The sequence below is a fragment of the Glandiceps talaboti genome, chromosome 12 (genome assembly GCF_964340395.1).
Source record: "Glandiceps talaboti chromosome 12, keGlaTala1.1, whole genome shotgun sequence".
Taxonomy (NCBI): Eukaryota; Metazoa; Hemichordata; class Enteropneusta; family Spengelidae; genus Glandiceps; species Glandiceps talaboti.
In genome coordinates, this window is record NC_135560.1 from 18,293,341 (window position 1) to 18,305,086 (window position 11,746).

The window sequence follows — 11,746 nt, forward strand, 5'->3', positions numbered from 1 at the left end:
AATACTGAATTGTAGAAGTTATTCCTTCCATGTTATCCCGTAACAATTGTTGGCGAACCACACATGCACTACTAATACTAGTACTCTCCACTTTCCAACTACTCCTCACTTTCCACACACACACACACACACACACACACACACACACACTTCACCATATCTACGCATTACTTAACTTGTTGAGTTCAGTTGTCTTTACAAAATCTAATACAGGTACAAAAAATTTCATGGAGCTAAGATTTATTCAACATCAAAATGACTCAATAAATGAACATCATAGAAGAAATACAGTGACTCTGTTATTGTACTATTATCCAATATAAATAAAATGACTTACAATCATTGTGAACATAGCCACAATGTAAATTTGGCAATCATTTGTACAGTAACAAAATCATGGACTGTGTCAACATGGAAGTATCACATTCCTGTAAGTGATGCTTCCACAACTATCAACTAAAGCAAGAAAAGTGTTGGAAGGTGAAACAGGATGAATTCTTCCCAGCATTTTTGCTGCACTAGTAAAACATCTCTGATAAGTTATTTTGTGCAAATGTGAGTTTTAAATCACCATATATACAAATAATTGATATTTTATAATAAGAAATATTTGGGATCAAAACATGTAGGGTGTCGAGTATCTCAGTTATACAGACTAGGCTTACACATATAATAAGTTTATCAGGAAATCAAAATATTCATGTACTCATTTCACTTTTATTTCTATAAGTTGGACAAAATTCTAAAACAGGCATTTCCTTTCAAAGAATCTTCAGCAAGTAACAATTATTTAAGGATTACTTTTTTACTATGGCAACATTTTACATAAACATTTTTCTTTCAAAAGAATATAATATACAAGTTACAACACTAGGTATATAAATGTGAGGGGTCATATAAATGTGAGGGGTCATATTGTTATCATGTATTACTGTATTCAGGTTTTATTGCACCTTACTGAGATGATATATAGACATGATGTACCAAGATTAGATCTAATCATGATATACAGTAAGATCCGATCTAATCATGATATAAGGTGAGATCCGATCTCAATCATGATATATAGTGAGATCTGATCTAAATCATGATATATAGTGAGATCCGATCTAAATCATGATATATAGTGAGATCAGATCTAAATCATAATATATAGTGAGATCAGATCTAAATCATGATATATAGTGAGATCAGATCTGAATCATAATATATAGTGAGATCAGATCTAAATCATGATATATAATGAGATCAGATCTAAATCATGATATACAGTTAGTTCAGATCTAAATGAAATCAGAGCTGAATCACAATACACAATGAGATTTAGATCTTGAATCACGATATCATCTACGTGAGATTAAATCTAAAATATTAGCCATGAGATCAGAAATGATGATACATTATGAGACCATATACAAGTACTTCAAATCTTGACAGCCATGAAACTCTTATATTGGGAATCAAAGACAAATAACAACAAAGGTCATAAAACATGTCGAGATACAATTTCATATTTACATAAGGTGAGATTCAAAAATTGACAAACTGATCACCAACAAAACAACCATGGCTATTATTCCCATATTTGTTATGTATTCTACAACTACATTTGTACTGACATCAGACCGTGGATGGACAGAACCTGTTACAAAACAGGGAATGTAAACAACTGAATTTGATTTAAAAACACTTGCCACAGCATGTTGGAAGTACAGAGACATGCATTACATTCCATTATTTGATAACACTTTTATGGCTACTTTATGTAAATTTCCAGTTCCCCTAGCATTTCATGTACAAATAAAGAGGCCATAAAAACCATGGTGTGTAATACACATCTCTTCTGTTCCAACACGCTGAGTCATATGTTATTAATCCAAATCATTTGTTTACTTTTCCTGTTTGTAACAGGTTGTGTACATCTACAGTCTGGTGTCTGAAGTTGTACTTGGGTGTAGAAACAGTATACTAGTAATTTTAATATGAGAAGATTACACAAATTGGATCTTTCACTAACAATACACCATATTTCAGTTACCTAAGTTCAGACCATTGTGTAGGTTAGCATTGTGAGAGGCGAGGGCGCCTCAGATTTGGCACAGTGAAGGCTAGAATTTTCCTCATGGCCACTGATTGAATTGAAATATACATGAAGTGGTGAATAAATGGAGGGTGCATTACATCTGGGAGTATTACAGAAGTGGTTAAGTATGTTTTAATTAATGGTATTCACTGAATAATAGAACAACAGAACAAGAACACCAAAAATGGGTGGCAACTCATATCTGCTCTCTTATACTTCAATACCTAACTACTCTGGCCTTCACTTCCAGCTTCAAAACAGCCTGCAAACAGCACTCCTAGTGGTCAAACCTTGAAATGTTTTATCTTCCTGATAACCGGAATATGGCATATTACATGGATAATTATCATCAAGAAATACCAGGGCTTACAGCAATAGTTACATTAGTGACAGACAGACAGACAGACAGACAGACAGACAGGCAGACATACATACATACATAAAAACACACATCTTTACAATTGATGAAAATGACTAATGGCTATTCATTAGGTAGTTCATCAATGGAATACAAGTGTATAGACAAAATATTTCTTTCTAAAAATGAAAGAGAAAAGTTGTAAAATGGCAAACGACTTTCATGAAGAATTCTAAATTTTTCGATTAAGTCTTGCATTTCTAAGCTGGGCTTCTCTTAGTTGCACTTGTCCCTCAATCTTAACTGGTAGTTCTCTATCAGTGAAATACTCAGCAGCAAACTCTCGTACATTTTCAGGTCTCTTCATTAAAATATCCCTAAAAGACATGAATGTGACAATGAAAATTTGAAACATGTGGAGTCAGGTTGGTCGAATGATTTCAGTGGTTGGCTCAGAATTTGCAAGTTGTTGGTTTGAGCCTCGCCACTATCACAAAGTTCTTGAGCAAGATATTTTCACCAACCACCACCCTAGTCAATCCAGTTGTAGAAATGAAGACTCTGTAGGATAGCTAGCGAACGTTTTGCAATAGCTTTAATCCTGAGAATTTCTGAGGCTGAAATAATTTGTATGCTATTGAGGGAGTTGATGAAAATACATATATAGGGCCATTATGCAGTTATCGGTCTATGTAAGGGGTAACAAGAAATGATTCCAAATGAAAGAATATTGATATGCAGTGCCTTACCTAGATATGAATTGAGAAATAAACACTTACCCTAGGAAACCTGCTAGTAAAAGATCTACTTCTGGGTGTTGTCGAAGATACCTCTCATTTGCCATTCTTGTCTGAATCTAAAAATAGGAAACACAAAACTTGACAGGTCATACTGATGTAGTTAAGGATGTTACATGTTATTTCTAGAAAAATTACATTTAGACATTCCAAGTGCCTCATAGGGAATCATGTGTTTGTAGCATGTGGAGTTTGTAGCTGTACATATGAACACTGGATAGGTGTACATCCATGTTATGGCCTGGTGTATGCGGAAATTTGTGTGCTGTAGCATCACTTTCTAGGATAACTATTGCATCCTTGTGCCAAAACATGCAAAATTGAAGTCGTAATACTCAAAACTGTCAGCATCACAACATGCTGTTGACAATTACCTGTCTCTAGCATGTTGTGCTGCTAGACAGTGATCATGGTGATGTGCATTACTTAAACATGCTACACCTAGATGCAGATGCATAGGCACCACCGTTTTGATGTCTGTAATGTGGTGCATTAGACAAAATGTAGCAAGAAACTTTATTCATTCAATTTTAAAGTAAAGCGTGTTCAGTTTTAATTTGTTTGTGTGTGGTTGTATCAAACATGGTGAGTGAACATTACCCTGCAATGTGCTGTAACAACACCAAAATTGTCACAAAAAATTAATATTACTGTTAGTGTTACACTAGAATTACATGTATCAGTGTATGTATGTTGGGGAACTGTTTAATCTTATGAATATAATACACAAATATTCTATTTTATATGTGATTTATTATCATATGCTGTATTGATGTGCAATATTGTGTGCATGTGTATCATCACTTGATTTGGAGCCAGGAGGTCCTGTCTTGAGTGTATGGGTCTGTGACTCTGTTCTGATTATTGTCACTCGACCCCCCCCCCCCCCCCTAATGTTTCACCTCCGAGTACAAATCTGTAACCGTACACGGATTGCCATTTGTGGATAAATTTGTATGGCTGTGTGAACAGTGCAACATACAGGCAGAGTAGCACCTAGCTCTGGATGTATGCGCTACGATGTTCGACACGTCTTCCATCTACGTAGATGGAAGACGTGTCGAACATCGTAGCGCATACATCCAGAGCTAAGTAGCACCAGTAGTACTAGTACTACGCGATGGTATCTCCTGTTGATGTTGACATGTTTTGAATGTTTATGACGATATGATTTATTTATCATTTTATCACATTATGGTCCATGCTCTTGCAATAATTAAAATTTACAATTTATAGTCTTTCACTGGACTTCAAAGTCCCACATTTTGGCAATGATGTCCTTTAAAATTCCCTTGCGACGACGATGCTCGACATTCGTTTGTTTACTGTCGAAACAACATGAATCGGTGATGGAACTATTTCAGACAATTTCACCAAACATACACACAAAAAAATTGTTTGAAAGAAAGGGCAAAGTTCCTTACTTTAAATTGATTTAATCTCTCCTGTTGTTCTTGGCTTAAAGCGCCGAGATCATACGCTTCCATTCCGTGAGGTGGATTGTGGTTTGGCATCGCCATCTTGATTCTTGTTGACATGACGACCGGAAGTGACCGACGTCTGCCGACGATTTCCGAAAGCGTCCGATCGAATATGGTATAGGTTATGATAAAGCATGGAAGTATACAGTATAAGCATGATAAGGGTCTCCCGTTATATAACTCAACATCTTGAAACTATATTATACGCATAGCACATTAGGATAGCGGAAATAGTGTAGTACTAGTAGGGTACGGTTAGATTTCAAGTCTACAGGTAGGCTGTGAAGTGAGGATGTGTTAAATGAATAAAAAATATACCAGAAAAATATGGAAAGATTTTAATAATACACCTATTGACCAATATTTCAGTGAATTTGAAATTCTGCCAAGGTGACATACAGCAATTTCTACCAACTTTTTCTACAACTGTTTTCGACGCCTAAATTGTGACTTGACAAGATCAGAAATAGAAAGAAGATGAAGCTACAGAAAACTCAGTACCATTGCAAACATCATGTGGTCAGAGGAAAAATTTAAAAGTTATGTATTTCACAAATGTGTAAGGACATAACTATACAGGCATAAATGTACACAATTTTAATTTCTTCTGTGACATTTTTGTAAGGTGGAAAACATGAAGCGATTTTTGTTGAGGTTTTTAACAATATATCTCAACATGTAAATTCAGAAGTGAATTCAACACTACCTATATGGTGTAGACACATTTTGAATGTTAACAAAAAATAGCATTGCGTGTAGGATCGATGGAACTTGGTAGAATGCCACTTTTACCAACCATCCAAATGAAAGCAATACAGACCTATAGAAATATAAAAGACAATAAGAAATTACACATTTATCATGCCATGAAAGAATTACAACAACACAATTATCCTGGCTCATGGCTAGATAATTTAAACAAAATGAAAGAAGAATATGAAATTCAAACATCAACAATACCACAAAGGAACACTTTTTGAACATTTGTAAATATTATTTCACCAAGAAATTGACCAAAAACAATGACAGACAAGACTCAAAAGCTCAGAATTTACAAATTATTACACAATAAGATACAAACAGACAATTATCTTAGAATTATGAAAACTAGAGAAGTTGGTTTAATTTCAAGAATTAGACTGAGCACCCATGATGTACAAACTGAAATTGGAAGACATAAAAGACCAAAAATCATTTAGAGATAGAAAACAGATTATGCATTGCCTGCAATGTGACAGAAGATGAAATACACTCCATCACAACATGCAACAACTATAACATTGAGAGACAACAAATGTATACCAGACTCAGTGCAATCAGGGGTCTAGGCAATTTCAAAGAACTTCAAAGACAATGAAACAAAATGTATTACTCTTTTAAACTCTGATCAAAGACACATAGTTATGGCACTGACAACTTTCATAACATATCAATCAGCACTTTATCTAGTCTGTAAGGTACGCCGTGACGGGGCGCCCTCAACCATCGGCCAACCCCTAACACGACGTATCTTACAGTCTACACTTTATCAAAAGGAAAGACATTCTACATACAGAGTTAAAATATGTACATTAAATTTATCTAACCTAGAGTTTAAACTTTAGTATAAACCATATTTTGTTATTTTTGTTATTCTAGTTTCTTTACTAGTTTGTTTTAGCACCAAACACTGATTCCAGACTTGAAATGCGACGAAGAAATGTAGTTTGCAATATATAAATCTATTCTATATATGCAAATAAGGTTGACCTTTCATACTATAATGATCACGTGTGACATGTGCGAGACTGCTTCAGCATAGCACATAGCAAACGTACATGTCACGCGTCGCTGTGAGACTATTTTACAGTGAGACTGTTCGAGAGCTAACACTTTCCCTGTACAACCGTACATCACCAATCAAACATCGACGTTTTTGTTACACCACCACGATGTCGAAAGCAAAGGAGTTTGTAGATGCCAAAATTAAGGGTAACAAAGTCGTAATGTTCTCTAAGAGTTATTGTCCTTACTGCAAAATGGCAAAGAAGGCTCTCGGAAATCATGGTGTAAAGGGGGACTTTGTTGAGATTGAAGACAGAGACGACACTGATGAGATCCAGGATTATCTCCTTTCAATTACAGGCGGTCGTTCGGTAAGGAATCACATCTTGTCCCCACCCTTGCCATTCTGTACGAGTAGACGATGACGTAAGTCTTTTTTGCCATGGATATGGCAGCCCGCGTTCATGCGATTACAAGTGCCGTGTGTGTCACGTCACGTTTAATAGTGTCGTTTAGTGTGTTTCAAAGACGAGTATCCGGTATCCAAAATATATATAATACTTCCTCTTCGTACGAAACCATTTATAATATTTGCTGTTGTAGAATTCCGTGTGTTTACCGTCGGTATTGACAAACATAATACAATGTAGAGCGTACCCCCGGAACGTACCCTGACATTTAAATTAGTCATAAGTGGAGTATCGAAATGTCCATCAGAAACGATTTTGGAGCATGCATGTTCATGTGTTCCGATCCGGTGCACAGCGTCACTTTCTGTGTGCTAGCACTCCACGGAGTTTGGTTGAGCGTACTGCACTGCATCCGGTGACCCATAATTTTATTAATATAATACTGAACGAGTGTGAAGCTACCATCATATTCATATTCATATTCACTTTCAAAAGTTGACCTCTAGCTCAATGTGAATATGATGATAGCTTCACACGTTCATCATCAGATTCGAAGTCTTCCGAATGGGTACGAACAAGCGTTCGGCAAATCACATAAATCCTTCATTGGCAGGTTGAAATCATGTGATTGTAGTTACTTTTCACTTGATTTGCGTGGATTTGCCAGAGTATCCAATTTGCACCATGAATTATTGTTGTCATATAAAAAACTAATCTGGATGTTTAGTATGCCTTTCCCATATCTTTGAAAATGAAATATCAATATTTGGGTGTACAAAAAACCTGTATGAGTAATGTAATAAAATACGGCTTGGCTGGGTGTGTTTTGATTTCCCGCAGTGTCGCTATCTTTGAAACCCTACTTAACACTTACTGGTGAAATTTACACAATATAGTGTTGTCAAGACCACAATTTATCACAATGTATGTAGTTCCCTTGATCGGGGAGGGTCAATGCAATCGATTGTAAAAATTATGGTCCATGACAACAATAATTCATGGTGCAAATTGGATACTCTGGCAAAGATAAGAAGAAAGCATGCAAATCCACGCAAATCAAGTGAAAAGTAATTACAATCACATGATTTCAACCTGCCAATGAAGGATATGTGATTTACCGAACGCGTGTTCGTACCCATTCGGAAGTCTTCGAATCTGATGATGAACGTGTGAAGCTATCATCATATTCACATTGAGCTAGAGGTCAACTTTTGAAAGTGAAGATGAATATGAATATGATGGTAGCTTCACACTCGTTAATACTGAGGCTCTTTATGACCTAACAAATATGCGGGTTGTAGGCACTGTTGGTAGACCTCCATGGTATTACAGTCCTGCTTGCATACGGAGTAAGTCGTTCCTTCCAACTCCGTCTGCAAGCAGGACCAGGTATGTGGTTTGAGATACCAAATTACCGTGCCCATAATCATTTATCTATTAGAATTATTTCGGTACCTTTGCAAGCGAATTACTGTAGTGTTATACAACTTGGCATTGAAATCTATAGTTTTTGGCTTTGATTTCAGGCTACAATCCCCGGATAACGATTGCTGAGTCACTGTCCTAAACCTAAATTACATAATCATTCTGCGACACAGCGCTTTTGTTTTGAGCCTCACTCTGAATGACTTGCAATTTTAGGTATGCATGTAGAATAGGTTCGTAGAAGCACAACACACTGGTAATGGTATGTACATAACAACAGCAAATAAATATATGTATACAATGAAGTTTTTACAGATTGCATGTGTGTGACTATATGTAACATTCCAGTCAACACCTGTTTACTGAGCTGTTGAGATGCACCATCTTATTGTATTTCTGTACACATTGTTGTGGTTCTACAGGTATTGGAGGCAACTAATTGAACTGAACTGAACATAGCCAGTTGTACTCCTGGGAGGGGGAGGGCTACTCCCCTTATTTAAGTATATAGTTATGTGCCGCCCTGTGGGTGCATTTTGTAGCCCTTTGGTCTAAAATGGGGTCTGTTTTTTTTTTCGAGCTGAAGAGTCTAAAACGGGGGTCCACTTTGCATTATTTTTTATTTTGCTTGGTCTAATATGTGGTCCATTTGTCCTTTACCAAATCATAACTGCTAGTAATTGTCCCAATTTTAAAAACCTGTAATGGTCTAAAATGGGATATTGATTTTTGGTCAAAGTGGTCGAAAATGAGGCCTGGGGTTTCCAGCACAGCACTGGCCACACACCCCTACCAGAGCTGCCCACTAGTACCGCCCCGGGGTTGTACTTCATAACCCTCATATGAAACAATTGTATCTCAATAGCACAGTAAACAGGCTAGTTACATATGATTGTACTTTTTATGGTTATACTTCTGTGGTATATGCAAAACAGTTTGACAAGTATCTTTATTTCTACTTTTTCCAACCTCATTGAGTTGATGCATTAGTTTGAATTGATCAGGTTCTTGAGGTTATTCCAGGTTATTCACAATGTTAACACAAATCAGATAACTCCTATTGTTTGATAATTTATTCTAATGCATGCATACATTTGTGTCCATTTACAGGTACCCAGAGTATTTATTGGTGGAAAATGTATAGGAGGTGGGTCTGAAACCTCCAAGATGGAAAGAGAAGGCGAGCTGTTGCCTATGTTGAAAGAAGTTGGTGCTGTGTAAAGATGGTTTGATGTAGCCCAAGAAAACCAAAAACACCAAATATTATTATTTTTGACAAGCTGATATGCTATTATATAGACGAAGTGGTCATGCTTATAGGCAGAAAAGCATACAGGGTACCCTCTATATGGTATTCGATATTGGTTGGGTGACACATGAAGATATTTTTTTAAATTTTTTTTGTTTGCTTATCAGTAACTACAATATATCTTGCAATTCAGAAACAAATATGTTGTAATTTCTATCCTGTAATCCAGACTGACACCTTATAAGTAAATATAATCCATTCACAATTTTAATCATCGTGAGTGTCTGATTCTGTTGAGCAGTGTGTTCTGTAATGAAAAAGACAAATTTTGTTGTCAGTCAAAATGGTTTTCCTACAGGTCTCTACATACTAAGGTATGGGCAACTCCTTATCTGCATCTGTATTGTTGATATACAAGCACCAATACTGGTAAAATTCATTGCACAGCTTTAGTTCTAAGCTGGATCCTACTTTTCATTGGGCAGTGTGAAGCCACAGTCTGTAAGATCTCAGACCACTGAACAGTTAGTGGTCTGAGGTAAGATACGACATTCATGCCACGCTATATCAGCCAGCCTGATGAGGCTGAACAACATGACGTACTTCACAGTCTGTGTGGAGCCATGTTTCCTACTATGGATGTACACACCATCAGCCTAGTAGTAGAAAGATACACCATGTGTGAATATGGGGTTTAATTAATATTCTTGCAGCAATATTTTGTGTTTGTTCTAAAAGCACTGTAATGTCAGAAAGGTCATACAGTAGTATTTTTCATAGTCTTGTTATACAAGACAATACTTTCAACCACCCAAGTTTGCCTGTCATAGTCTGTTTACAACACAATGTTTTCAAACCCCCCCCCCCCCCCCCCCCCCCCTGTTTGCCTGTCATGGTGTTTTTACAACACGATGCACGATGCTTTCAACCCCACCATTATAGGTCTGAGGTGATATATTAAAGATAGTGGTACCCTAATCCAAACCCCTTGAATATAAATTACTTTTGGATTAATTGACTAAGGTAATAACCAAGCCACAGATAATTGTGATCTTCTTTGACAAGACACATCTAATCATGCTGTTTGGCCAACTGGTGTTTCCCCAAGTTTAACCATGGATGTATTAGGGGAGATACAGTAAAGGTGACAGTCATTCCACTCCCATGACAGCAGACTGGTGAACAAAGTATGATGATGGGTTGGTGTGGAAATAAGCAAGCAAAATTGACTCAAAAATCTCTTGGAACAGTAGAGTAACATTGAGTATGTTATCTTATGTGGTCGACCACCCTCATCAGCATGACTAATTTCCCATAGTTACAGGTCACCTTTGACATCTATGATGAATAATCATACCGCCACCAAGAGGCCAGCTGTAACTATGCTGATGAGCATCATCATATAAGAGGTGTGTGATGTTGATTCTCCCCTCCACTGTCTATGATTCTACCACCATGACATCATCAATCAGGACAAACTCAAAAGCTCAGTGCTACAAAGTTAAACTTTTAAAACGGTTTGTCCTTTATCACCATTGTAAGTCATTGTGATCTGCCTAACTGATGAATTTGTTTTGGTCAGTGTATGTTGTCTTCATGTTCAGGGTTTGATTAAAATCAATGTTTTTTACCACAACTGTACTGATAAGGTTCAGTAGTAGTGCTCTAGGCATGGTGTGGTCTGTGTGTGTGTGTGTGTGGACGACTTATACTCAAAAACTACCAGACAGTTTGCCTTGGTATTTGGTGGGGACTTTACTTTTGGTGTCTAGCTGGGAAATTGTTCAAAGCAAAATGATCACATCACAGGTGTGTGATTTGGGTAAAAAAATGTAATTTTTGGTAAAAAAAACTACTGAGCAGATTGGTCTGAAATCTGGTAGGAACATTCTTAGGGGTGTGTAGATTAAGATTTGTTCATGACATGATCCCATCAGTGATATGCAAATTAGGTTGGAAATTATGATAATGTCCACTGCTGCAAACTCACAAAGTTGCCTCTAAAGTTAAAAGAACAACAATCATGCCTAGTATACAAAGAGTTTTAAAGGACAAATTCAAAGGCACAAATTGCTTTTTGTGATCCTGAGTAAAGAAACACAAAAGGAAAGAAAGAAAGGGGAAATTACACTTGTAATTTCATAACAATTTAAATAAAAGTTTTATTACTGAGTCTGAA

General features: G+C 36.6%; 2 protein-coding genes across 2 annotated transcripts; one reads left to right on the plus strand and one right to left on the minus strand.

Annotated features, from left to right (window-relative positions):
• Positions 1-249: 249 nt before the first annotated feature.
• LOC144443401 (RIIa domain-containing protein 1-like) lies at positions 250-5,461 on the minus strand. Its single transcript, XM_078132869.1, has 4 exons — positions 5,426-5,461; positions 4,663-4,798; positions 3,221-3,297; positions 250-2,818 (listed from the first exon to the last, which is right to left on the minus strand). The coding sequence occupies exons 2-4, from the start codon at positions 4,774-4,776 to the stop codon at positions 2,674-2,676; spliced, it is 336 nt and encodes a 111-aa protein (XP_077988995.1). The 5' UTR covers positions 4,777-4,798; positions 5,426-5,461; the 3' UTR covers positions 250-2,673.
• Positions 5,462-6,503: 1,042 nt separating this feature from the next.
• LOC144443598 (glutaredoxin-1-like) lies at positions 6,504-9,838 on the plus strand. The gene is made up of 2 exons (XM_078133137.1): positions 6,504-6,854; positions 9,429-9,838. The coding sequence occupies exons 1-2, from the start codon at positions 6,537-6,539 to the stop codon at positions 9,537-9,539; spliced, it is 429 nt and encodes a 142-aa protein (XP_077989263.1). The 5' UTR covers positions 6,504-6,536; the 3' UTR covers positions 9,540-9,838.
• Positions 9,839-11,746: the final 1,908 nt, after the last annotated feature.